Raw genomic sequence first — 24,720 nt, forward strand, 5'->3', positions numbered from 1 at the left:
TATGCTCATAACATGACAAAGTTAAAAAAGAAGCTGTTGGCCCTTTACAGCTTAGAACAATTTAACCATATTTGTGTAAGTCAAAACTTAGTATCAATAACTGGCGCCAGCCTTTGTATGTTTTTATGGTCATATGAAATTGTCTTTACATTTTTCTGAATATCTTTAATGGTATTGGACCGAAATAGTCTATTTCAGCAGGCAATATTCATGAACAACAATTCTGTCAGTCATGTTTGTTATAACATTTTAGCAACCTTATTTGTAAAAAAAGAATTGAGAGGGAATATACTAGTAATGTAAACAGTAAAAACGATTGTAGCATTGTATTGTGCAAGTTTTGTCAATCCACATATGTGAAGTATGAGTTGCTGTTGTTGTTATTATAAAATTAAAAAATGCTGCCAATGCTAGAGCTACATATATAACTGTTTCGTCCGAGAAACTGCTTCTTTTACTTTGAACTGTCTTTTTATTTATGATATGCAGATCTATGTGCAGAAAGTGTTATTTAAGTATGTGAGTTCATAATATACACTTATGACAAAGTGTAACAAACTCTTGAAATAAAGAAACATTATATTTCTGAAATTTTAATATGTTTTATTTTTTACATGTATTGTATTGTATTCTTAATTACAATGATATATTTGCCCATGAATAAATCTGTGATATTTGAAAACAAAAAGTCTTGTCTCTACAACTGCATAACTCTTTATGCATGACATTGAAATCACCACTAATGGTATAGTAAAATTGCTAGTCAAAATTAATCCACATAAAGCTTCTGGCCCAGATTGTCTTAATGGTAGAGTCCTTAAAGAATGCAAAGATACGGTTGCACCAATTCTTAAAGTCATTTATAATGAATCCCTAGTATCCGGCAAAATCCCTAATGACTGGAAACACGCAAATGTATGCCCTGTATTCAAAAAAGGCGACAAACATAATGCCATCAACTACAGGCCTATATCTTTTACATGTATTTGTTGTAAAATCATGGAACATGTTATTGCCAGTAATGTCATGACCCATTTGGAAAACAATGAGATTCTCTATGACTTGCAATATGGTTTTAGATCTAAACGCTCATGTGAAACTCAGCTTGTCTCTTCCAAAATCTCTACAAATCCCATGATGAAAAAACTCAAACTGACGTAATCATTATGGACCTTGCAAAGGCGCTCGATAAAGTGCCCCATAAACATCTCATTTACAAACTCAAATATTATGGTATTCAATGTAATGCTCTTAATTGGATCACAGACTTCCTTCATGACCGTACCCAGACAGTCGTCCTGGAGGGCCAAACATCGCAAAAAGTTCCGGTAACATCTGGCGTTCCCCAGGGAACTGTCCTTGGGCCGATCCTGTTCCTCATCTATATGAACGACCTGCCAGATTATTTGCAGCACAGTACACTTCGCTTGTTTGCAGACGATAGTATTATCTATAGAGAGATAAAGTGCAAACAGGATGCACAGAAGCTGCAAAATGACCTGGAGGTCGCGGGTAGATGGGAGCAGGATTGGCTCATGTTGTTTCACCCTGATAAATGTAATGTATTAAGCATCACCCGTCAAGCTAAACCTTCTCTCTTCCAATACCAGCTACATAACCATACCTTAGAAAGTGTAAAATCATCAAAATACCTAAGCGTAACTATCCAAGACAACATAAAGTGGGATCAACATATAAATTCTATCACCAGTAAATCAAATCAATCACTAGAATCCCTTCCCAGAAATCTCAAGATAAATAACCCTTAAGTTAAGGAACATGCATATAAAGTAATAGTTAGACCAAAACTTGAATATTCTTCTACAGTCTGGGACCCCCATAATAGTAACCAAATTAACCAAATTAAGAAGGTGCAAAAAAGAGCAGCTGGTTTTGTCACAAACTATTATCGTACAGGACCAAATTCAAAATCAGTCAAAGAAATGGTCAATAAACTAAATTGGCCGCCACTTCAAGTTAAAAGAGCAAGATTTATACTTTTCTATAAAATTGTGAACAACATAGTAGCCATTCCATCAGCAACAATTAGCAACCTCTTAATCCCCAAATCTTCTTATATGAGCACTAGGCACTCACACAACCACAGATACAGACATATAGGTGTATTATATGACCCTTACAAGTTCTCCTTTTACCCTAGAACCATCCGTCAGTAGGACATGTTGCCTATCACCGCCTGTACAGCAAGCACAGTTGACATCTTCAAAACAGTTGTCACTTTGCCTGTTGTGAAGCAGGATATCTCTCAGCAAGCCTAAACAGCAACCAGTGTACATAGTTTTATCTCTGGCACAATTTTGTTTGGAACACAAGCCTGTATATACAAAACTTTATCTGGCACTATTTTGGCTTCTGATCCAAGCATGTATCATACACAAAATTTTCACCCAGCGCCAGTACATAATCATCAGTTAGGTTTATCCTAGTATGGTGGAGTACTGTTATCACGAAGAAGAAGAAGAAGAACTCAAATGCGATATAAATGTTGTATACTATATAAATGTTGTAATCTTAATATTGCATTTCTTTGAAATGTATTGCACTAAAAACAATTAAACACATTTAAAGGATAAACAATTAATTAAATGCTGTGATATCATTGAAATTGTTCCAATTATAAAACAACTACCTAAGATAATATTTGTTTGACTGCGAGGTAGCCCAAGGCTGAACTGTATGTAATGTGTACAAGACTAATTTGTGTTATTTTTCTCTATATAAACTTCTAGATATCTTGCTTATTGAAACATTTCATGTAAGTGTACATTTCTACATGTTTATATAAATAGCAAGGTCAAGAATAAAAAAAAACAGGGGGCACCCGGGTTCGAACCGGGGACCTCTCGATCTCTTTTGTTTGAAACATCTGCAGTCGAATGCTCTACCACTGAGCTATACCCCCTTCTGCATATTGTGTGTACAATGAAGATTATTTGGCTAAAATGCAAAGTCAACTAAGATCATTTTTGAGAATAAAAATAAGTTATAATAAATAACTAGTTTTATTTCATTTCCATGTGTGACATAAGCACGTTTTAGAACGCTTTAATTATAATAATTAACAAATTATTCCAAACAAATTATTTCGAGCAGGTGCCCGTTTCTAATAGAAACATTTCAACATCCGGTAAAGATGGTGGCGCAGTAACGGATGATCATTTATTCGGTTTATATTTATTAAACATTATTGGATTTCAACATTATACGTATCCTGAAAAAAAGCGTAAGATTAATAAATATATACTCTAGCGAACTATCCTGCATACGGATTGAATTGCAATATATAGAATCTAAGCATGAGATATTTATGCAAAGTAAGCATTCCCCACCCATACCACCTGTATGACCTGACAGTCTGGCAAACAAAATGAGTTCTTCTTTAATGCGTTGAGCTTTCATGAGTTGATACGTACAGCTATAAGTGTTTGCTAGTAAAGGTAAACAACATATAAAAATAATATGTCCCATTGTCTATTACTGAGTTCAATCAATCAAATCACACAAAATATGCCCTTAAATGTTTTTTTTTGTTGAGTCGACCTGACTGTGGGTTCTTTTTGTGTCATGGGTATGGGGATTGCATTCCCATATGATGTAGTTCTTTGCAGAAAATGTTTTGCAAATGTTTTGCTGATCAAAACTGCGACAAAACATACAAGATTTCCTCTTTTATGTTTTGTTCATATAGTGTTTTTAAGTATTATTTATTTATGAGTATTTTTCATACTACATGGTCAGTTGACATTTGTTCACAAGAAATTAACCTCCCCTGCAATGCCAGTTTTAAAGCTATTTATAGTATCAGAGTGCAGAATCAACGGGGTTTTCAGGGTTTACACACGGGCTGGACAGAATGTAATCACACCGTTAAGAACTTTACTTTTGCAAATATTTCAAGTTATTGAAATACATTTGCAAAAATCTAAAGTGCATAAAAGACAATTTTTCTTGCTGTTTGTGCAGATGTCTTAAGGTATAAAACAAAATCCTTGAATACGTCTGAAAGCGGTGACAAAATTTTATGTTGCATGAAACACAACCGGCCATTAGCATAACCGGCCATTAACCGTGTACAACGTATGCAGTAAAAATGATATTTTTGAACAAGAACACATGCTTATTAAATACAGTAATTCTGACGTATTTCACATTGTCATAAGCAGCATAAAAATTTGTCTTTTATTCACTAGTTTAAATTATTAAGAAAACTTGTTATAAAAGTTATTTGAAATAAAGCGCCACTTACCGTCGGGTTAAATCCTTAACAATAAAACTATATTCAAGATGGTGGTTTTACACCATCAACACAATCGATTATTTATTATTATTAAAGAAGATTAACATGTAAAAATAAGCAACAAGTACAAAGACTAAAGGTTGATAATTATGTTTATAATGATTCATAGTCATATATTTATAAAATATTTTGATGTAACAACTTTATGAAAATTACCCACGACTCAACAAGCATATAGCATACCTGTTACCATAGATGCCATTTTGCATGTTTTTGTGGAGAAATACTTAAAACAAAAGTTTGAAATACGTCAAAATACGTATCAAAGTGGTAAAGTGTTAATTTATAGTGACACTTATTGCGGATTCTGTGTAGTCCCAAATAGATTATGATCATCAGCATGATCCCGTGTGCCACCCATGACAACATTCCTTCAACACAGTAGTTTTGATAAGCAGACAAATGAGTTGCTGTCCACAAGGAAACATACATTTACTGACTGTCACATAGCAATACTGCCCTATCTGAATCATAACATTATTGTTCAGATGTAAGAGTTTCTTTATGAAGAGTTAATATTAATTGTACACCATTTGCACTAAAAAGAATTAATTTTGTTGTAATTAATGAGTCTATGAAACCTACAAACAAAAATAAAAATCTCATAGTTTGAGCTCTACAATAATTCTAATCTCAGTGTGATATTTCTTATTTAAAGGGAAATGTCGGATACAGAAGGAAAGGAAGTCTCTGATAAAGAGAAGGAACATTCAGAAGAAAAGGAAATGGTAAGATTAAGTACTGTCTTAAGAGCTAAACAAAAATCTCATTTTGGGAATATAACCTGTTTAAATTGGCAATGTTAGTGTAAATTACTGTAAATTGAGATAAAAAGTATTATTGTTGGACTACTAAATTAAAATTTGAAAATCTAGGACGACACTTAAAGCACGTGTATTAAGCCTAGTTTACCCATCACGAGGCTTAATTATATATTTCAGGACACTGCAAAGTCTCCTAAACCGAGGAAAACCCCTCCAAGCTCTGGAAAATCCAGTCCTAAGAAGCCTGGCAGTGCCAAATCTGGGACTATGACCCCTAAAAGTCCTGCTGGCTCCAGGGGTCGAGCCACTCCAAAAAGTAAGTAACGGCTATTTACTTTAACTTTTCACCTAGGGCGAAATAAGGGGGCCTATCCAATTAGAATTGCTTGAAGATCATTAAGTATTTTCCTAAAATTGGCAAAACTCCTGGATTTGGTGGCCCCCTTCAGCCAATTGGTTGCTATAAATTTCTCCCTTATGAAGATCAAGATCCCCATAATCAAGCCTATAAAAAGCAACTAAACCTGTCAGAAGCAATGTAGCCTTTGTATCATATGTTACTTCTGGCGCTACTTAATTTTTTATATCAGAGCAATTATTTGTGGTATGGTACTCAAAGCTGGAAGTTTTAGCCAAGTCTATTACTACTACTAACTAGTTTAAAGTAAATCTACCAATTTAGAACACTGTATAGTGGACATAAACATTTAAATGTTTATCATCATAATGATAAATCTTATTTTATTTTGGAAAATTCAACAAAATATTTAACATCGTTTAAGTATTACAACTAGCATTGGTAGCTGATAATAATGTATAATATTTCACACAAACATTATAACATTATAACCAAATGCTCAAAACCACAAACAGTGCCAAGTGAAAATATAATGTTGTTGTATGTTGTTGTGCAGGCAAGGGGAAGAGAGAGGAGATCAAAATGGAGACCCCAGCCCCTGAAGAGGAGGAAGATGCCAGTAGGGATGCATTCATTCATTGAGTTGGGTTCTGAGAAAACTGGGCATAATGCATGTGCGTAAAGTGTCGTCCCAGATTAGCCTGTGCAGTCCGCACAGGCTAATCAGGAACGACACTTTCCGCCTAAATTGGATTTTTGCTAAGAAGAGACTTCATTTTAAACAAAAAATGCCATGAAAGAGGAAAGTGTTGTCCCTGATTAGCCTTTGCAGACTGCACAGGCTAATCTGGGACGACACTTAACACATGCCTTATGCCCAGTTTTCTCAGAACAAGACACAATTTATTATAAATCTGCATTCTAGGAAAGCTGGGCCTAATACAGGTGCCTAAAATGTCGTCCCTGTGCAATCATCACAGACTTTTGTTGAACTTTTTTTTAAAGGTTGTCTCTTCTGAACTAAAAGTCAGTTGAGGTGTAAAGTGCGGACCACACTTTATGCACATGCATTAAGCCTTGTTTTCCCAGAATTCAATTTATTGTCCTTTTATGCTCCCTAAAACAGGCATGTACAAATTTAACTGTCCTGTATGTCTTTTCATTTTCGAGCCCAGCTGGCATTGTTTGTCCTTTCAAATTAACTACCCCAGTATATCCCATAAGAATGAAACCATTCCTAAATCAGAATAACAAAATCCTCAATACATATATATGTGAGTCTAAGTCAGGAAGTTACTTGTATGGTTATATTGAAACAGCATTAATATACCCAATTTTACCACTATTTATCTAGTTTTAATATACTTCTTTTTTTTTTCAAATTTTATTCTTGAATCTTTCCCAAGTGCAAGATTTCTTAAATGGAATTCTAAATTTGAATAATACCCATTTTCAAAGCTAACAATAGCCAACCTGTATACTATTCCAGCCCTGCCAGACCATTGTGAACCCATTTTCCTGTCCTCAAAGACCCAAACCATCTTTAGTTGTGTATGTGACTCGGACGTAACCAAGGAAAATCGGTTCAAGATAATACCAAAGGCTGCAATTCTAGAAGATCTACACAACCGCGCTGGTGTCTGTGACTTCCATCCAATCAAGAATAAGATTATTGTAAGTTTCACTGATGCCAATACTTTGTATATGTAAAAATATTTTATGTTAAAGTCTTGCAATATTGCTCTGGTTAGACATGAATATCTGTTTATTTTTGTATTATTTTGTTAGAAAATGTTACCTGTGATTGCTTGTAACAATTCAAGAGATTAGATAAATGTAGAACATAAGTGAAGAACATTGTTTTGATATCAAATCAGCAGTGACTTTAAAATTTAGACGTTTGACTCCTCTTTTGTTGTTTTTTTTAAGAATGTTTAAATTCTTTTTTGGGGATGGACAGCCAAAAAATGTAGTTCGTAGTTAAAACCCACAAAACAGAAAACATAGGAAAACTACCAAAACACTTTAAATTAAAAAGCAAATATGTTTTCACAGAATCAGATAGGCATCAATTGCAGCCTGAATCACTGTGGAAGCACTTTAATTTGCTAGGTTCAAATTGTGTGCAATATTTATTGCAGACATTTTCGAGCAGTCTTACATCTGAGTTAAAAAATCATTTAAAAAAAATGCCTTGATTAATCAATGTTATGCCTCATCTGGCATAATGCCAGGGCCCATTGGGCCCCTAATTGACAAGGGTCCATCTCTTATAAAGGTAGCTCAATTAACAGTAGAACAGAGGTATGTAGATATAACTGAGAGACTGTGCAGTGCACAAATACTTTTTTTATATTGGCCTTTGTAAACATTTGTACTTAAAGTTTGTCTGGAGAATAAAATTTTTTTTGCATAGTTGTAACCAACTTAAAACTGAATATGCAGGTAGATATCATTGACACGGGTGTGAAGTGCGAAAAAAACTAAACTTTCTTTCCTATTTTCAGAGTTATTGCCATTTGTTAATTTGTCTACTTTGATTTTGTCTGGAAACATATCTTGACAACTATTGGAGGTTTCAAATTGAAACTTGATTAGTATGGAGATTTTTTAATGGGTTTTTGTGTGCTGAAGGTTGATTACTCTTGCTCCTTTTTAAAAAATTTATTGCTCTTTGTTAATTGTCGTTCTCAAGTGAGGTCTAGAGCATGTCTCGAAAAGTTTTAAGATCCATAAACTTTGGTTGGTAGATCTTATTTAGGGTGTGTGCAGTGCACAAGAACCATAACTGTAGCTCCCCAATTTTTATAGTTACTGCCCTTTATAAATATGTATACTTAAATTTTGTCTTGAGCATATTTTGAAAACAATTACAGTTATCAACGTCAAACTTGATCCCTAGTTAGATCTAGTTGAGGAATGTGTACTGCACAAGAACCATAACTCTTGGTGATTTTTAGAGTAATTGCCCTTTGTTAATTGCCTATTTTCACAATTATTACCAAAAGTTGCTATTTTGTTGTTCAAGGACCAAAACAACTTGAGTCAAATATTACTTACCAATCGTTTAATTTTATTTTGAACGCAGGAGTATCCAGGGGAAGAATTTCTGCTGGTCTATGACAGAGACTTCAAGTTTGGCCAGAATTTCTACATCTGCTTCTCCGAGGAAACAAAAGAAAAGTTGCTCCATGTAAGATGAATTCATTTGTTTCTTGATTTTTAAATATTCAGTGCTAGATACTTGAACTTAAGGTGGCATTGCCTCGGTGGGTATGGTGTCCACCTAGTGATCATGATGTATTTTGTAAGATTTCCACTATATAGCTAGCTTTTCAATTTATGGTGCTGAATTGATGCCCTTGTGTGAACTGTTTACAAGATATCCCTACACAAATACATAGTAAATACAGATTTTATAGCTGTAAAACTGAGGCATAATAATTTGTTTACGATAGAAAACATCATCTCAAACATTATGTGAGTTTTGTTTCATTAGTACGGCAATAGGAGATCCAGTTTATTTGCAAGTGACATTTTAACTCTTTCAGTGCTGGAACCAAATTTTGAAGGCCTTTGCAAACAGTTTGGATCCAGATGAGACGCCACAGAACGTGGCGTTCATCAGGATCCAAACTGTTTGCTATTCAGAAAGTATTCTTTGAAAAAAATTGAAGAAAATGCTAATTTTAGAAATTCGGCAGACAACATTTTAGCAGGCGACAAATTTCCCAGCATGCAATCGGTTAATCTGTCTAATCTGCATACACTTTAAAACGAGGTTCTGAGTCAATACAGGTGTACTCTATTGATTCTTGGCATGTACAATATTTCTGCTTATAATAAACAGTATATTTATATTTGCAATTGAATTTATTGCCATTAATTGCTTTGGAAAGGTGTGATGTGCGTAACAGTTGTGTATATTTTAATTTACCCATGGATAAGTAACAGGTCATTTCCTAAGGTGAAGCCTCTATTATGTTTATCATGACGAGTGATAAATATAGTACAGGTATAGGCAACATATTGCAGGAAGAATGTTTAAACATAAATGTTGATATTCACAAATATAAGTGCCCATAAAATTGTCATTTTGTTAAAACCACAAAGTTTCATGCCAGCAAATATTCATGGTTGTACAATTTTGATTTTCATTTACACATCATTCAATTAAGAACCTATAATAATACCACAGATATTTACAAACAATGGCAAGCATACATGTATACATGTATTTGTAAAGTTGTCCGTTTTAAAATTCACTAACAAATGGGATATCATTTTTAGCTCGGCTGTTTTCGGAGAAAACCCGAGGTATTGTCATAGCCAGCTCTCCGCGTCCGTTGTTGTGTCGTCCGCCGCGCTTGAACCTTAACATTTTGTTAAGGTTTTGAACATTGGCTCTAAAATCAAAGTGCTTCAATCTACAACTTTGAAAGTTCATATGTAGCTGCACCTCGATGAGTTCTACATGCCACACCCATATTTGGGTCACTAGGTCAAAGGTCAAGGACACTGTGACCTCTAAAAAAAACAAAAAAACTGACAAGATTTCATTTATTCAAAACTGCACCTGCAGCCAAGCGTGGCACCCGTTATGCGGTGCTCTTGTTGTTCATATCACAATATTTTCACTATTTTATCAAATAACACAAGAATATTTGTTATTAATAAAAAGCTGTGTTTCAGCCCCCCAAGAAGGAGGGAGAGGTGGTTGAGGGAGAGGGCGGGGTGCCAGGGGAGGAGGCAGAGGACACCACGGTGTACAAGTACGTGCCTCCCCAGAGCAAGGAATGGGTCAGTCACGGCAGCGAGAAAGAGATCAAGGAGGAGTCGGTCGTGGAAATGAGGCGTAGGGTACGAAGTCATAAAAATGCATGAGACTCAATCTGGGAAAACTGGGCTTAATGTGAAGTCTGCACAGGGTAATCATGGACAACACTTTCTGCTGTTATGGAATTTTTCATTTAAAGGAAAACTATTCCCACACAATATCTATATAATGCCATATCCAAGGTCCATGTAAAGTATTACACAGCCTAGTCTTGAAGGAAAGCAAATCCTCATCGATTTGCAGTTCAACTGGTCACAGTTGAAGGTCTCAGGTGTATGCAGTATTAAAATATCTTTAAAAAAGCACTTTTCATTTAGACGGGGATAGATGCTTTATAAACATTGTTTTTTAATCAGGGTCATTTCCTTTTTGTGCAAACTGAATTCATCAGAGAATTCATATTATTATTATCCCCCGCAGAAGTCCGTCATTCTGTCTGTCTGTCTGTGACACATTTTTTAAATTGGCGAGGGATATCAATTCAACGAATTTGCTTGTTTTATATAAAGACCCGCTTATTTACTACTATGTTGAATCTTGTTTAATGAAATATGCTTTGAAATATCAACTTCTGTCAGGTCCTTTATATTATACACCTGATATTTTAGTCCTACTTTTCTCCACTTCTTTGGAATACGTACGATTGAATAACAATGGAATTTAATTTAATTGATATTTTAATCTTGAAAATTATATTTTTTATGATAATGATTAGTGATATATAACCAAACCACTTGCAGCTAGCTATTGGGGAATATCAGGTACCCATGTGTATGTCATTATATTTAGTATTGGATGATATAAGATGTTGTGTAAACACAAAGTCTATACCAAACACCTGAAATGCATGTTTTGTCACATTGCCACAGATGTTCCTTTCTGCAACATTTTTTATTAAATCTGGACTTTTGTCACGCTGCCAAAGATGTTCCTTTCTGCATAGGACAAATTACATGTTGTAAATAACAAAACAATTTTTCTTTTATGCATTTAGTTGACCATTTATACTGTATAATTGGCACAATATTTGCAAACATTTTTTATTAAATGTGGACTTAAGACAATAAATTGTTTAATTAAATCAATAAATATAATCCATCTTTTTGTGCTAAGTTTAGTTTTGAAAGTATATGCAGTATGTAGATCATAATACAATTCTTCAAACGAGAGATTGAAAGACCTAATAATATTGAAAACAACTTTTTATGCCCCCGGATAGAATGATTGGGGGTTAATATTGTTTTTGGCCTGTCTGTCATTGTATGTGTCTGTCTGTCATTGTATGTATGTGTCTGTCCCAAAACTTTAACCTTGGTCATAACTTTTGCAATATTGATGATAGCAACTTGATATTTGGCATGCATGTGTAACGGGGTATCTCATGGAGCTGCACATTTTAAGTGGTGAAAGGTCAAGGTCATCCTTCAAGGTCAAAGATCAAATATATGGCTTCAAAGGGTCACATTAGGGGGCATTGTGTTTCACAAACACAGCTCTTGTCATAAATTCAAGACATAAGGACCTAAGAGGTACATGAATTATTTATTGCGTTCAAGTCTTAAATAAAACACACACATGCTCTTGTAGAACGAATTGTGTTGTTGTTGTTCCTTTTGTTGTTGTTGTGAACAAAATATCTTTCAAGACTGCACCTGAGTATTTAAGACATAACTCTCACAACTGTAAAAAGCATGTTTTATTTAGTGTCTTAATTGTTTCTTCGTATGTTTATATGTACATTTTTAAATAATAGTCAATAAAAAACAACCATATGCTGTGCTTTGCTAATAATAAAGGCCCTAGTCACTTTACTTAGTTTTTAGGACTATAAGAATAATGAGTCTTCTAATCAAATTGTGATTGGACATTATTGAAGTTAAACACATATTGTATTCAGGCTGGTTATAGGATTTTATGATGTTTAGATTATAATATTATTCATGTATTTAGTTCTAAAAATATCAATTAAAGTATTAATTTTAATTTAATAAAATGAGGAAGTAATAGTAATTAAAAAAAGAAAAATATAATGATAATGATTGTAACACAAATAATAATTATAATTAACCCCTGTTTACAGCTGTTAGGAAAGTAGTACCTGTTCGGAACTCTGTACAACATTCTCGGTTTAATCCTCCCACCCCCAAATAATCATGCACCATACACATCACAAGCCTATTGTTCTCTACATGTACCAGAACAAGAACGGCATTCTGTGAAACTGTGTTTAATGCATCACAGGCCAATCTGGGACGACACTTTACGGACATGCATTAAGCCCAGTTTTCCCAGAATGAGGCTCATATTCTACTGATGTTACAGCTGAAGGTGTCAGTGCGCCGTAAGCGGAAGCTGTTTGGTGCCCCATGCAAGTTCACAGACAGGAATGTGGGTGACGCAAAAGACGGTTACGTGGAATGCACCTCATATAAGGACAAGACCTTTGACCTACAGAAGATAGAACTCGACAAGGGCATTCAGGTAAATTGAATTGGCCATTATCTCTACAATCATGAATCATGTTCATTCTTGGTTTCCTACATTTTGTGAATAGTTATGTCATGTCCGTGGATGTGATTATTAATGGCAGTTTATTCTGTCAAGATATAAACATGGGTTTTCAAACAACGCACAAGTTTAAGGTGGCAGTTTTATTATTTGGGCTTAAACATATATTTATCTTATTTAAAAACAGAAATGTGTCAAATGTATCAAAACTTTGCATCTGTTGTTTCAGTTGTGAACATTGTGCTAATGATTCATTTTGGGGTAAAGATTTTTATAACATTTCATTTATGATTTAAAGAATTTGCTTAAACAAAGCTTATAACAGCACTTCAACGACAGGTATTAATGAACCATTTACCTTTCATGAGCAATTTTATTTACCAATCAGAATCAACTAATGTAGAAAACTAAGCTAGCTCAGCTCTTATGGTGAGGTTTATAGTGAGACGTTAAGAGTGCTTTGGTACAGGGAGATTCAGCGTTCTATATCTTGCTGTGATGTTTGATTAAGATTATAGGTGACATAAATTTATGTTTAAACATAATAATATACTTTAGCCTCACTGTGAGAAAACATGGCTTAATGCATGTGCATGAAGTGACTAACCATATTAACCTGTGCAGTATTCACAGGCTAATCAGGGACAACACTTTCCGCCTAAACTGGATTTTTCTCTAAGAAGATATTTTCCATTGAAATGAAAAATACAATCATGGTTCAATTGACAGGCTATCCCATGGTTCATGTTCTATAGACAGGCTATCCCATGGTTCTATTGACAGGCTTACCCAAGGTTCATGTTCTATTGACTGGCTATCCCATGGTTATACTGACAGGCTATCCCATGGTTCATGTTCTATTGACAGGCTATCCCTTGGTTCATGTTCTATTGACAGGCTATCCCATGGTTCATGTTCTATTGACAGGCTATCCCATGGTTCTATTAACAGGCTAACCAAAGGTTCATGTTCTATTGACTGGCTATCCCATGTTTATACTGACAAGCTATCCCATGGTTCATGTTCTATTGACAGGCTATCCCATGGTTCATGTTCTATTGACAGGCTATCCCATGGCTCATGTTCTATTGACAGGTTTAAACCATGGTTCTATTGACATGCTATCCCATGGTTCTATTGGCAGGCTTTCCCATAGTTCATGTTCTATTGACAGGCTATCCCATTGTTCTATTGACAGGCTATCCCATGGTTCATGTTCTATTGAGAGGTTATCCCATGGTTCTATTGACAGGCTATCCCATGGTTCAAGTTCTATTGACAGGCTATCCCATGGTTCTATTGACAGGCTAACCCATGGTTTAAGTTCTATTGACAGGCTATCCCATGGTTCTATTGACAGGCTTACCCATGGTTGATGAACTAGTGACAGGCTATCCCATGGTTCTATTGACAGGCTATCCCATGGTTCTATTGACAGGCTATCTCATGGTTCTAATGACAGGCTATCCCATGGTTCTATTGACAGGCTATCCCATGGTTCTATTGACAGGCTATCCCATGGTTCTATTGACAGGCTATCCCATGGTTCTATTGACAGGCTATCCCATGGTTCTATTGACAGGCTATCTCATGGTTCTATTGACAGGCTATCCCATGATTCTATTGATAGGCTATCCCATGGTTCTATTGACAGGCTATCCCATGGTTCTATTGACAGGCTATCCAATGGTTCTATTGACAGGCTATCCCATGGTTCATGGACTCTGGCACTCAAACAGAGTGGAAGTACCCTCGGAATGCCAACACGCAGTACTACCCACGAGAGTTCTCGCAACACGAGCAACAAGAGATCCTGAAGAAGAAACAAACAGGAACATTCATGGATGGAGTTTGCCCCAGGTGAGGACCAGTTTTCATGATAAGCCCCTGTCCACTACAAATATCAACGAGCCATGTTTGGGAAAATGGGGCTTAATGCATTTTCCGAAAGTGTCATCACATGCTCATCTGGGACAACACGTTCCTCTATTAATATAGATTTTTTGTTTAAAGAAGTCTCTTCTAAATGAAAATCCAGTCTAAAGGGAAAGATTTGTCCCTAATAATAATCAGCTTGTGTCGACTGCAACAAGGGTTATGGTTGTTCAACAATTGATTGATAAAAACATATGAAAATCTAAAGATCTTAAGATCTGGACTTATTTTTACCATAATAATACACGAAGTTTAAATGTATAAGTATTTCAAGAATAAAACATGTACATCAAGTGTTGAATGAAAGTTATATGCAAGATCCTATGGATGAAATTGTCAATTATTGTGTTGTTTTTGGTGGGGGGGGGTCAAAGTTCATGATGAATAAAATTGACTTGAAAAGCTGATATGATAGTAATCAGCAAAAGACTCTCCCTGAAGAATTTATTTGTGCAACTGTATTTATTGAAGAAAGAAGCTCATCTAACATAGGTATTAACCCAACCAGACAGTGAGTTTATGTATGTGTGTGCTTGTTATCCCCCGCCATAGGCGGAGGGATATTGTTTTGGCGTTGTCCGCCCGTCCGTCCATCCGTCCGGCACTATTGTGTCTGGAGCCATATCTTGGAAGTGCTTTGGCAGATTTCATTGAAAGTTGGTATGAGTTAATATATATGGATAAGAGGATGATGCATGCCAAATGGCATTGTACACCATTGAATAAAAATGGAGTTTGTATTTTGAAAAAATGCTTTTTTTGTGTGTCCTGAGCCATATCTTGTGTCCAGAAGTATAATGGCGGGGGATATCAATTCAACGAATTTGCTTGTTTTTTTACACATTCTTATTTTTATTCTAAAACTTAATATATATAAACAATTTTAATGTTTACACAGGTTCCAGTTGGCGTTGCAGCAGAACGAGATTATGGACGTGTTTTTTAACGACTGGCTCAACCTTGGCGAAGCTGACAACACCTTTGGAAGCAAGGCTGATAATCATCTTAAGGTTGGTGGGGGAATGTGAAAATTGAAAACCATCTCAAGGTGGGTGGGGGAATGGGAAAATTGATAACCATTTCAAGGTGAGTGGGGGAATGGGAAAATTGATAACCATTTCAAGGTGGGTGGGGGAATGTGAAAATTGATAACTATTTCAAGGTATTAGGTGGAATATGTGAAAATTTATAAACATCTCAAGGTGGGCAGGGAATGTGAAATTTGAAAACCATCTTAAGGTGGGTGGGGGAACGTGAAAATTGATAACATCTCAAGATGGGTGGGGGAATGTGAAAATTGATAACATCTCAAGATGGGTGGGGGAATGTGAAAATTTATAACCATCTCAAGGTGGGTGGGGGAATGGGAAAATTGATAACCATTTCAAGGTGAGTGGGAAAATGGGAAAATTGATAATCATTTCAAGGTGGGTGGGGAAATGGGAAAATTGATAACCATTTCAAGCTGGGTGGGGGGAATGGGAAAATTGATAACCATTTCAAGCTGGGTGGGGGGAATGGGAAAATTGATAACCATCTTAAGGTGGGTGAAGTTATTATGGAATTAAGGAATACTTTAATTTCTCTAAGTTTTTGGGCACTAAATTTTTGGACACCCCAATGTTTTAGCCAAAATAATTTTGTTTGTGACTCTCAGTTTTCATACGTACGGGTTTTTGTAATTTATTTATGTCTCTAAAAATTCGGACAGTTTTTTTTACTATGCTATTTTAACAGAATTGTGCGGATGTTTGCTCTTATCTTGTGACACTTCGATTATGCGTTTTTACAACCAGATTGAGGTCATAAAACCTGGCAGATGAATTCCTTAAGGCTATCAGAACCATTACATTTGCGTTATAAGGTAAATAAGTATGTAAAAGAGAATGGTTTTACCAAAAAGTTTAAACTGAAACATATATAAAAGAAATTTATACTACATGTCATGGCACTTTACAGTATTTGCTATTATTTGTTTAAACAATTGACACTGTACAGATTGCATACTGGTATTGGGTTGTCAATGGAATATTTCTAAATTTTCAAACACTTTTATTTTTGTCTCTATATACTTTGGACCTGAAATAAGTGTCTGAAAACTTAGTGTAATTACAGTAGATAACCATCTAAAGGTGGTGGAAGTAATGGGTAAATAGATATTTATCGCACAGATGGTTGCAGTAACAGGAAAATTGATAGCCATCTTATGGTTTGCTGGGGTTATCAGAAAATTAATAACCATCTAAATTTGAGTAGGAAATAGGAAAGTTAATAGACATTTCAAGATGTTGGGTTAGAGGAAAAATAAACAAATAACTTGCTTGAGTATGAGAATCAACTTTTGATCATCAATAGAAAGGTCTGATTGGAAGAAATGATACCACAGGGTTATAAGATTTAACATTTAAGCATATCGAAATATAAAGAATTGAGTAGCTGATTGAAAACAATAAGCTAAAAATTTGTTTTGTTCAAAACCAGCACAGTTTAACTTTACCAAAACTTTACCATTTCTATAATCACAATATAACTTGCTGAACTAAGATAAAATTTCCATCTTTATAAAACAATTGAAAATAACTTTAAACTCGCATTTTTCTCCCCAAGGAATACCAATCCTTCGCAGACCTCCAGTTCTCAAAGGAGAAGAAGATTACAGACATCCAGTGGCACCCTACCATCAAAGGCATTGTGGCCGTGTCTGTGGCTGAGAAACTGACTTTCGATGAGAGGATTGACAACGCCTCAAAAGTCATCATGACCCCATCGCTGATACTGATTTGGAGCTTTACTGATCCCATAAACCCACAGGTTCTGGTTCTGGGAAAAACAATGCCTTGTTGTTTACCCTTTGCATGCTGGGAAATTTGTCGTCTGCTTAAATGTTGTTTGCTGAATTTTTAAAATTAGCATTTACTTCGATTTTTTTTCAAAGAATACTATCAGAATAGCAAACAGTTTGGATCCTGATGAGACGCCATGTTTTGTGGCGTCTCATCTGGATCCAAACTGTTTGCAAAGGTCTTCAAAATTTGGTTCCAGCACTGAAAGGGTTAAGTACACGGGCACCACAGGCTCATATGCTATAAGTGTAAGTTTGTGTGAGCTGTGTGGGACACTAAAAACTATGAGTTAAAAGACCAAAATACGGTAAGCTGACAGCTTTTTGACAACAGACATGGTATATTTTCCTGGATGCAAAATTCAATGTAAATGTGCATAACACTCCATTGACATTGTAGCTTCATGAGCCAAAAATCCACCTTATAAACTTTGTGATTTAGAGTTTCTCACCCTTTACAGCTATTTTTGGAAGCACCAGACGATATCCACAGTTTCCAGTTTTGTCCGTCTAACCCAAACATCATCGCTGGTGGTTGCCAGAATGGTCAGTTGGTGTTGTGGGATATCTCAGCCCACGCTGACAGGCTAAAACAACCCAGAGGAGGCAACCGGAACAAGAGGGCCACTGTGCTGGTATGGGGAGCAATCACACAAACTTTTTTTGTATTTTTAACATTATGTTAATCTTACAATGATTTAAGAAAGTATCCGTACAAATTATTGGAATGTTTTATAGTTGCTTGTAATTTAAATTTGGTTTAATCTTGAATAATATACAAACTTACTGGTTTCATAAAAAAATATACAAGGATTGGGTAATCTTATGTAATTTTTAAGCATTTATTACACAATTCAAATGACCCATTTATAGGACTGATATACAAAGTAACAACATCTTATCAATTTTATTTATCATGGAGTAGTTTTAATACTATGTATTAAAATGGATTGAATACAAGTTTTACCTTTCTAGCCTGGCTTTGAAGACCCCAATGCCCTGAAGACGCCAATCGTGCGTTACTGCGCTGTGTCCAGTATTGAGAACAGTCACCATGCGCCCATCACAGACATCATGTGGCTACCAGATCATGTCGAGGTATGACCTTCATACACATAGGAGGTTGCAGCGTCTTAAGAAAATTATTAAATGCATTTAAGCCAAACTCTGGGAAAACCCTGGCTTATGTGCTTAAAATGTCCAAGATAAGCCTATGCAGTTCCAATAGGCTTATCAGGGGTCGACACTTTCTACTTTTATGGAATTTTTGTATAAAGAAAGTCTCTTTTGAACGAAATTACAGTCTTTACTGAAAGGGTTGTCTCAGATTATCAGTTGCATTAATAATTAATAAATTAATAGTAATTTATTAAATTTTTGAGTAGTGGTATATTGAATTTTGTTCAGAAGTGGTAGGTTTTAAAAGTTTACAATAATGATGTGTGGTATGAGTCCAAAGGCATCATCAGCTATCATGTGTATACAGACGATTAAAAGTTCCCAAAACGTAATTATGTAACTGATTTCACTTGTGTTATGTTTCCATTTTCAGATCAACAGAATGGGAGTGCCCCAGGAAAACAAGGGTTTTGAGTCCTGCCAGATATTCACATGTGCAACAGACAAGTAACTATTTATGCATACTTGTACCTGATTTTTAATGAAAAAAATATTTTACAAGAAACTTAACATCTTAATTGTCCCAACCCAGCCACACAACTTGTGAACTTTCAGTGTTGTTTCTTTTCACCATTTTGGGAATCCCTTTGGATTACAAGTGCTGCAAAATTGAGCATAAAGTGCTTTTATTATTATATTTACTAAGGTTCAACTTATAGAGCTTGACGGGAGATGAACTGAATGTTAAGATGTGAACAAAAATACTTTTTGGAGCCCTTCAATTGGGACTTGTTAGGTCTCTTTTGGGAAATATATATATACCCTATGTCATTTGGAATGAGGCTGAATACGGCATCAAATTCGAACAAAAACACACACTGACTTAGACCAGCTTAGGGCAGCTTAACATGTCATCTGTTTTTGTGAATATGGGAAAAGGTACTTGATCCATTTGAGAGGGTAATTGTATGTTTTGCAACTAATATTTTGGGGATTTAAAAACAAAATAAGTTTCTCCTGGAAAACCACGATTCATATATATTTACAACGATTGCAATCACTTTATTTATTATACCCCTTGTTGTACCATGGACGTCTGTCTGTCTGTCTGTCTGTCTGTCTGTCTGGAGACAAATGCTTATCAAAATACGCTCTTCTACACTTTTCAGCGATCAACAGTCAAACTTGTCGGCATTGTTCCTCATGATTTTTTTATCTTTCATTAAAATTATCTAAGTTATGCCCTTTTTTCAACGTAGATTTGTATAATGTAATCAACAAGCTTTTGCATTCTCCTTCAATTTTCTATGTACATTATTAAAACTTGTAGGATTTTGCCTTAGTATAATGGAAGTTAAGCATGCCTGATATTATCACTGTTATCAAAACAATTTTTCTGACACCACATGGTCTACAGGTGAATATTGGTTTGTAACATTATAAAGTAATATCAGAAAATTTTCTGAAATAATGCCCTTAGGATAAAAACAAGCCAGTCACTAGGTGTCTCAAGGTGAACAAACACTAAATATGCAACTATAAATTAAACAAAAATCTTTAACAATCACATTGCCCAAAGGTTAAACATTTGTTTTGTTACATGGTAACACATCAAAATAACCCTCTGAAGCTAGTATTTGGTATATAACATTGTATACAAATGTAGTTGACCTTTACAAAGGTATTAAAGCCAAGCCCCTTGTGTAAAAATTGGCTGCGACCCATCATAGGGTAACATTTTGATATTGTATCAACTTCTACATATTACGAAATTCTGCATGGGCAGTGGGGGCAAGATTCTTCATCACTTCTGTGACAAAGTATAGTTTGTACATGTTATCACTTTGCGTTATTGCTAAAAAGAACATACATGTATAACAATCTACATGTACAACACAATTTAAAACTGGGTCTATTGAAAAATATATTATGTACATGTATACTAGAAACAGGCCCCTAAAATGGCATAAAAAAGGGCTGCTTGTCCCAGAAAAGTGAAAGCAAGTTACCAGTAAATTTGCAAAGATAAAAATAAGCAATATCCCATTCTGTTAATTTATGCTGAACTTGATGTTGATACTTATACAACATTTTCAGCTGTATCCTGGTTTGGGACACAAGACCTACCAAAGGACCACAACAACAACAACAGGGGGCCAAGCCCAAAGACAAGGACGGCACCAAAAACCCCATAGGCGTCCCTGACACCTTCAAGCACCTGGACCTCACATGGAAACCCATGCTGAAGGTGGGGTGTAGCCCCTTAACCCTTTACTGCTTAGATATACTTTTTACCTATTTGTAGCCATTTAGAAAATCAAATGAAATTTAAGACCTTTCTTACTAGATTCAAGTTGTAACGGCTTCATTTCCAACCCTAAAATACTGATGAGCAGCAAACAGCATAAAATCTGAACAGACATCGAGTAACTTGCAGGCTGTTCTGGTTTTATGTTGGTTGCATATAGCCCTTTTCACTTCACTTTGCTTCTGAATGGGAAAAAGTTAAAGCCCCTAAACTGGACCAGTGGGGGTAGTCACTTAGCATCTTATGTTAAGATTTGTAGCCTTTAATGTGGGTGTTAACAATTTTGCAAAGGGGGGTTAGTATTAGGTCTTTAATAAATGATGAACATTGATTATTCATCATTCTTTAAGAATAAATTTGATACATTGTTTAACTAGGTATAGATGTAGTGCAGTGCTTTGTTAAATGTGGAATGCAAAATTATTTCTGACTATGTATTATAGGCACCATTGCAATATGCAAATAAGTAATAATTTGTTCCCATCATGAGCTGGTGTCTGGTAAAACTTGGCTTACTGCATGTGTGTAAAATATCGCCCCAGATAAGCATTTACATACTTGACTCACATGCTTTTAATCACTTTCCACCAAGACTAGATTTTTGTTTGATAGTGACTTTCTTTTAATTAAAAAATCCATAAAAGTAGAAAGTGTCGTCCCTGACTAGCCTCTGCGGACATCTCAGTCTAATCTGGGACGATAATTTAAGCACATGCATTAAACTTAGTTTTCTCGGAGGGGGGCTCATGTTTGTTTTATACACTTTTCAATAACCTTATCCCACAGGTCCATCTCCACAAATCTGAGCCGGGCGGTGATCATGCACCAACAAAGTTCTCAATAGCAGAGAAGCAGGGGGATAGAGGGGCATGTAAGTTGAGTGGTAATTGAGAATGAGTATCCAGCATATGGCAGCTTATGGGTAACATAAAGTGGCAGATACATGGATGTTCGGCAATCAAATCTTACAAAAAGTTTTTGCTTCATAAACATGTTTTATTTGCCAGTTACAAGTAGACTAAGGGCAGGTTTTAATTCCAGTAAGTATTGTCCATAAAGTTAATCAGTAAAATGTTTTGTTTCAATTCTCTAATAATTGTTAACCAGGGCCCCTATTCACAAAGCTCCCATTGGGAATCTTAACCTTAGTTGTTCCAGAATTAAATTTTCAGATCATATATTCAAGGAAAAATCCTATGGTTTCACCTCAGAAAAGGAGAAAATAGTTATCATTTTATCAATATTTACCATGGAATGTGAAAATATGTTAAATCAAACTAGCCAGAGAGTTCAGGAACTTTAAGATTTTAAGGAATTCTCTTAAGTTTGCTCCTTCGAGCTTTGTGAAAATTGGCTCTAGACTGTTTATTATTTACTATGGAATAAAGTAGCTATGTATAGGATTTAACCAAAGTTTAGGAACATTTATAAGTAAGTGAATTTTAACCTGGGCAGGTTTAATAATTATTGGTATGAAATCAATATTAAAATGCATGCTCTTTTCTTTTAAAAGTTGTGTATTTAAGTAATATCATGCTATGTTTATCCGATTCTGCTCACCAAAATTGAGTCAAGTGAGTTACTGCACTGTTCCAGTATCCAAGGCGACCGATGGTGGTGTCCCGGACAAGGAGGCAAGTGTGACTGGCGGATATTTCCAGTCCGGGAAACCCGGGTCCGGCCGTGAGAAGAGGACCCTACAAACTGTCAAGACTCATTTCTTTGTTGGCACCGAGGTATGAATGGATTGCTCAGGGAAAATGGGGCTTAATGCTTGTGCGTAAAGCATCGTCCAATATTAGCCAGAGCAGTTTGCATAGGCTAGTAAGGAACTACATTTTCCAGCTAATCTTATTTTTGCAAAGAAGAGACTTTAAACAATAAATATATTAGAATCGGAAAGTGTTGTCCCGGATTAGCCTGTACTGACTGATCAGGGACAACACTTTATGCACATGCATTAAGCCCAGTTTTACCAGAGGGAGATACATTTTTTGAGTCTTCTTAAAGTTAGATATACAACTCTTATGTATTTGAGTAGATGTGGTGTATGGAAAATGACAGCATTTTCAGAAATGATTAACTGGGATTTGTAAGAGCTGAAAAGAAAATGTCAAAGATTTAACTATTGTATTTTGAAAGACTCAATTTGATTATCCATGCTAACCCAGGCAAATAAAACTAGATTTTTGATATGATATTCAACTGAGTATTTGATGAAATATATTACTTGATAAACACCAGGATTGTTTATTAGAATCTGACTAGTAGGTTTATTTACTGAATAATGGACTGACATCATGATGTTTTTAGTTAATATCTCTTCATTATATTTGGCATGGCTGTTGCTCAACTGAGCGTTATAAGCCAGATAAGCCTGCGCAAACTTCACAGGCTTATCAAGGATGACACTTAACGCACATGCAATAAGCCCAGTTTTCACAGAATAAGGCTCAATTAATTGTGTAGATCACTAGGAAGGGTATTGGATATTTGACTGTTGGCATTGTTTGACTGAATGTCTGACAGGTAATTTGACTGGATGTTTGACACCATATTTGACTGTGTATTTGTGTTGTACATTTCAGGACGGGGAGGTGGTCTATGTTGACTGGATGCCACAGAAGGATCAGGACACAGGCAAGATCCAAAGTAAGCTAACCATGTTTGCCTTATAAACACTTTTATTTTTAAGTTAAACTTTGTTTAGATAATCTTTCATTACCAGAATAATTATTTTCTACTCACTGTAGTTACTTATCGACTATTTTAACATAAAAAATAAACAAGACACAATCATTTTTCTCTAATCAATTAATGAAATAAACCATTAAATACATCACATATAAAGGTTGCATTTGTGGGTACTGATTATGGGGATGTAGGTGTGGGGGTTGGAACACATTTGTGTTTGTTACGGTAAATTGTCCGTACTTTTGAAATGACTGCAACGCAAATCTTGCTCAAGCTTTAACCAGACCAGACCAGAATTCTCTACATTAAATCCAATCATTAGGGACACACAATGGCTGTTATGCAAAGGAAGTAATTTCATAAGATGCCCTTTGATTTTGAAAATATCAACAAAGCTTGAATTCTCACTGATGACTTAGTAAAGTCAACACACTTTGCCATTTTTAATTGAAAGATGTGCCTTACATGAGCAGCGTCCATTTCACTAAATAGCAGTGCTTTGTTTACTTATTTGGAGTAAAAATTGGAAAAAATATTGCTCATGTACTACCATATATCAGATAAAAAATTTATGCAGAAATCATTTAATTGTTAATTTCAATTTTATTTGACCATTTTAGCAAATATAAATACAGTTGTTTGTTACTGTTTTTCAGCGCCAAAACCAGATTTCTATCACACCATGCATGACGGGCCCATCATGACGGTCCAGCGATCCCCATTTTTCATGGATATCCTCCTTGTGGTTGGCGGTTGGAACTTCACAATCTGGAAAGAGGCTGTTGTTGTGAGTGATCCCCCTTGAGTTTGATAAATATTTTAACCCTTCCATGCTGAGTGGCCCTGTATACTTTATGTTTGTCTACCTTTGCCAAATGTCACATTTATGTTAATTCAGTTGTTTGGTTTTCAATTTACAAATGTTCATTTATTTTATCAATGATTTATGTATTAGTTTTTTTACCGGTAGTTGTATTCATTTTCATTAGAACCTTTACTCAATAACCCATAAAATACTTTAATTTGAGTTATGCTAT

The 24,720-nt window shown here is 35.3% G+C and overlaps 1 protein-coding gene and 1 non-coding gene across 8 annotated transcripts in view; one reads left to right on the forward strand and one right to left on the reverse strand.

Annotated features, from left to right (window-relative positions):
• Positions 1-2,833: 2,833 nt before the first annotated feature.
• Trnac-gca (transfer RNA cysteine (anticodon GCA)) lies at positions 2,834-2,923 on the reverse strand. Its single transcript is given in 2 exon segments — positions 2,834-2,869; positions 2,888-2,923. It is a non-coding gene; the product is annotated as a tRNA-Cys (tRNA).
• Positions 2,924-3,136: 213 nt separating this feature from the next.
• The window catches only part of LOC127863139 (dynein axonemal intermediate chain 3-like), a 110,064-nt gene continuing 88,480 nt past the window's right edge, over positions 3,137-24,720 (forward strand). For all 7 annotated transcript variants that reach the window (XM_052402523.1, XM_052402526.1, XM_052402525.1 and 4 more), the window contains exons 1-19: positions 3,137-3,244; positions 4,977-5,046; positions 5,260-5,398; positions 5,997-6,059; positions 6,930-7,114; positions 8,529-8,633; positions 10,133-10,300; positions 12,600-12,758; positions 14,488-14,645; positions 15,619-15,730; positions 17,328-17,531; positions 18,024-18,197; positions 18,538-18,660; positions 19,115-19,188; positions 20,779-20,929; positions 21,776-21,860; positions 22,586-22,725; positions 23,578-23,641; positions 24,340-24,470. In XM_052402523.1, the coding sequence (XP_052258483.1) occupies positions 4,981-5,046; positions 5,260-5,398; positions 5,997-6,059; positions 6,930-7,114; positions 8,529-8,633; positions 10,133-10,300; positions 12,600-12,758; positions 14,488-14,645; positions 15,619-15,730; positions 17,328-17,531; positions 18,024-18,197; positions 18,538-18,660; positions 19,115-19,188; positions 20,779-20,929; positions 21,776-21,860; positions 22,586-22,725; positions 23,578-23,641; positions 24,340-24,470 (2,301 nt within the window). In that variant the 5' untranslated portion in view covers positions 3,137-3,244; positions 4,977-4,980. The remainder of the gene's footprint in view (positions 3,245-4,976; positions 5,047-5,259; positions 5,399-5,996; positions 6,060-6,929; positions 7,115-8,528; positions 8,634-10,132; positions 10,301-12,599; positions 12,759-14,487; positions 14,646-15,618; positions 15,731-17,327; positions 17,532-18,023; positions 18,198-18,537; positions 18,661-19,114; positions 19,189-20,778; positions 20,930-21,775; positions 21,861-22,585; positions 22,726-23,577; positions 23,642-24,339; positions 24,471-24,720) is intronic.

This window comes from Dreissena polymorpha, unplaced genomic scaffold (genome assembly GCF_020536995.1).
Source record: "Dreissena polymorpha isolate Duluth1 unplaced genomic scaffold, UMN_Dpol_1.0 chrUn001, whole genome shotgun sequence".
NCBI lineage: Eukaryota > Metazoa > Mollusca > Bivalvia > Myida > Dreissenidae > Dreissena > Dreissena polymorpha.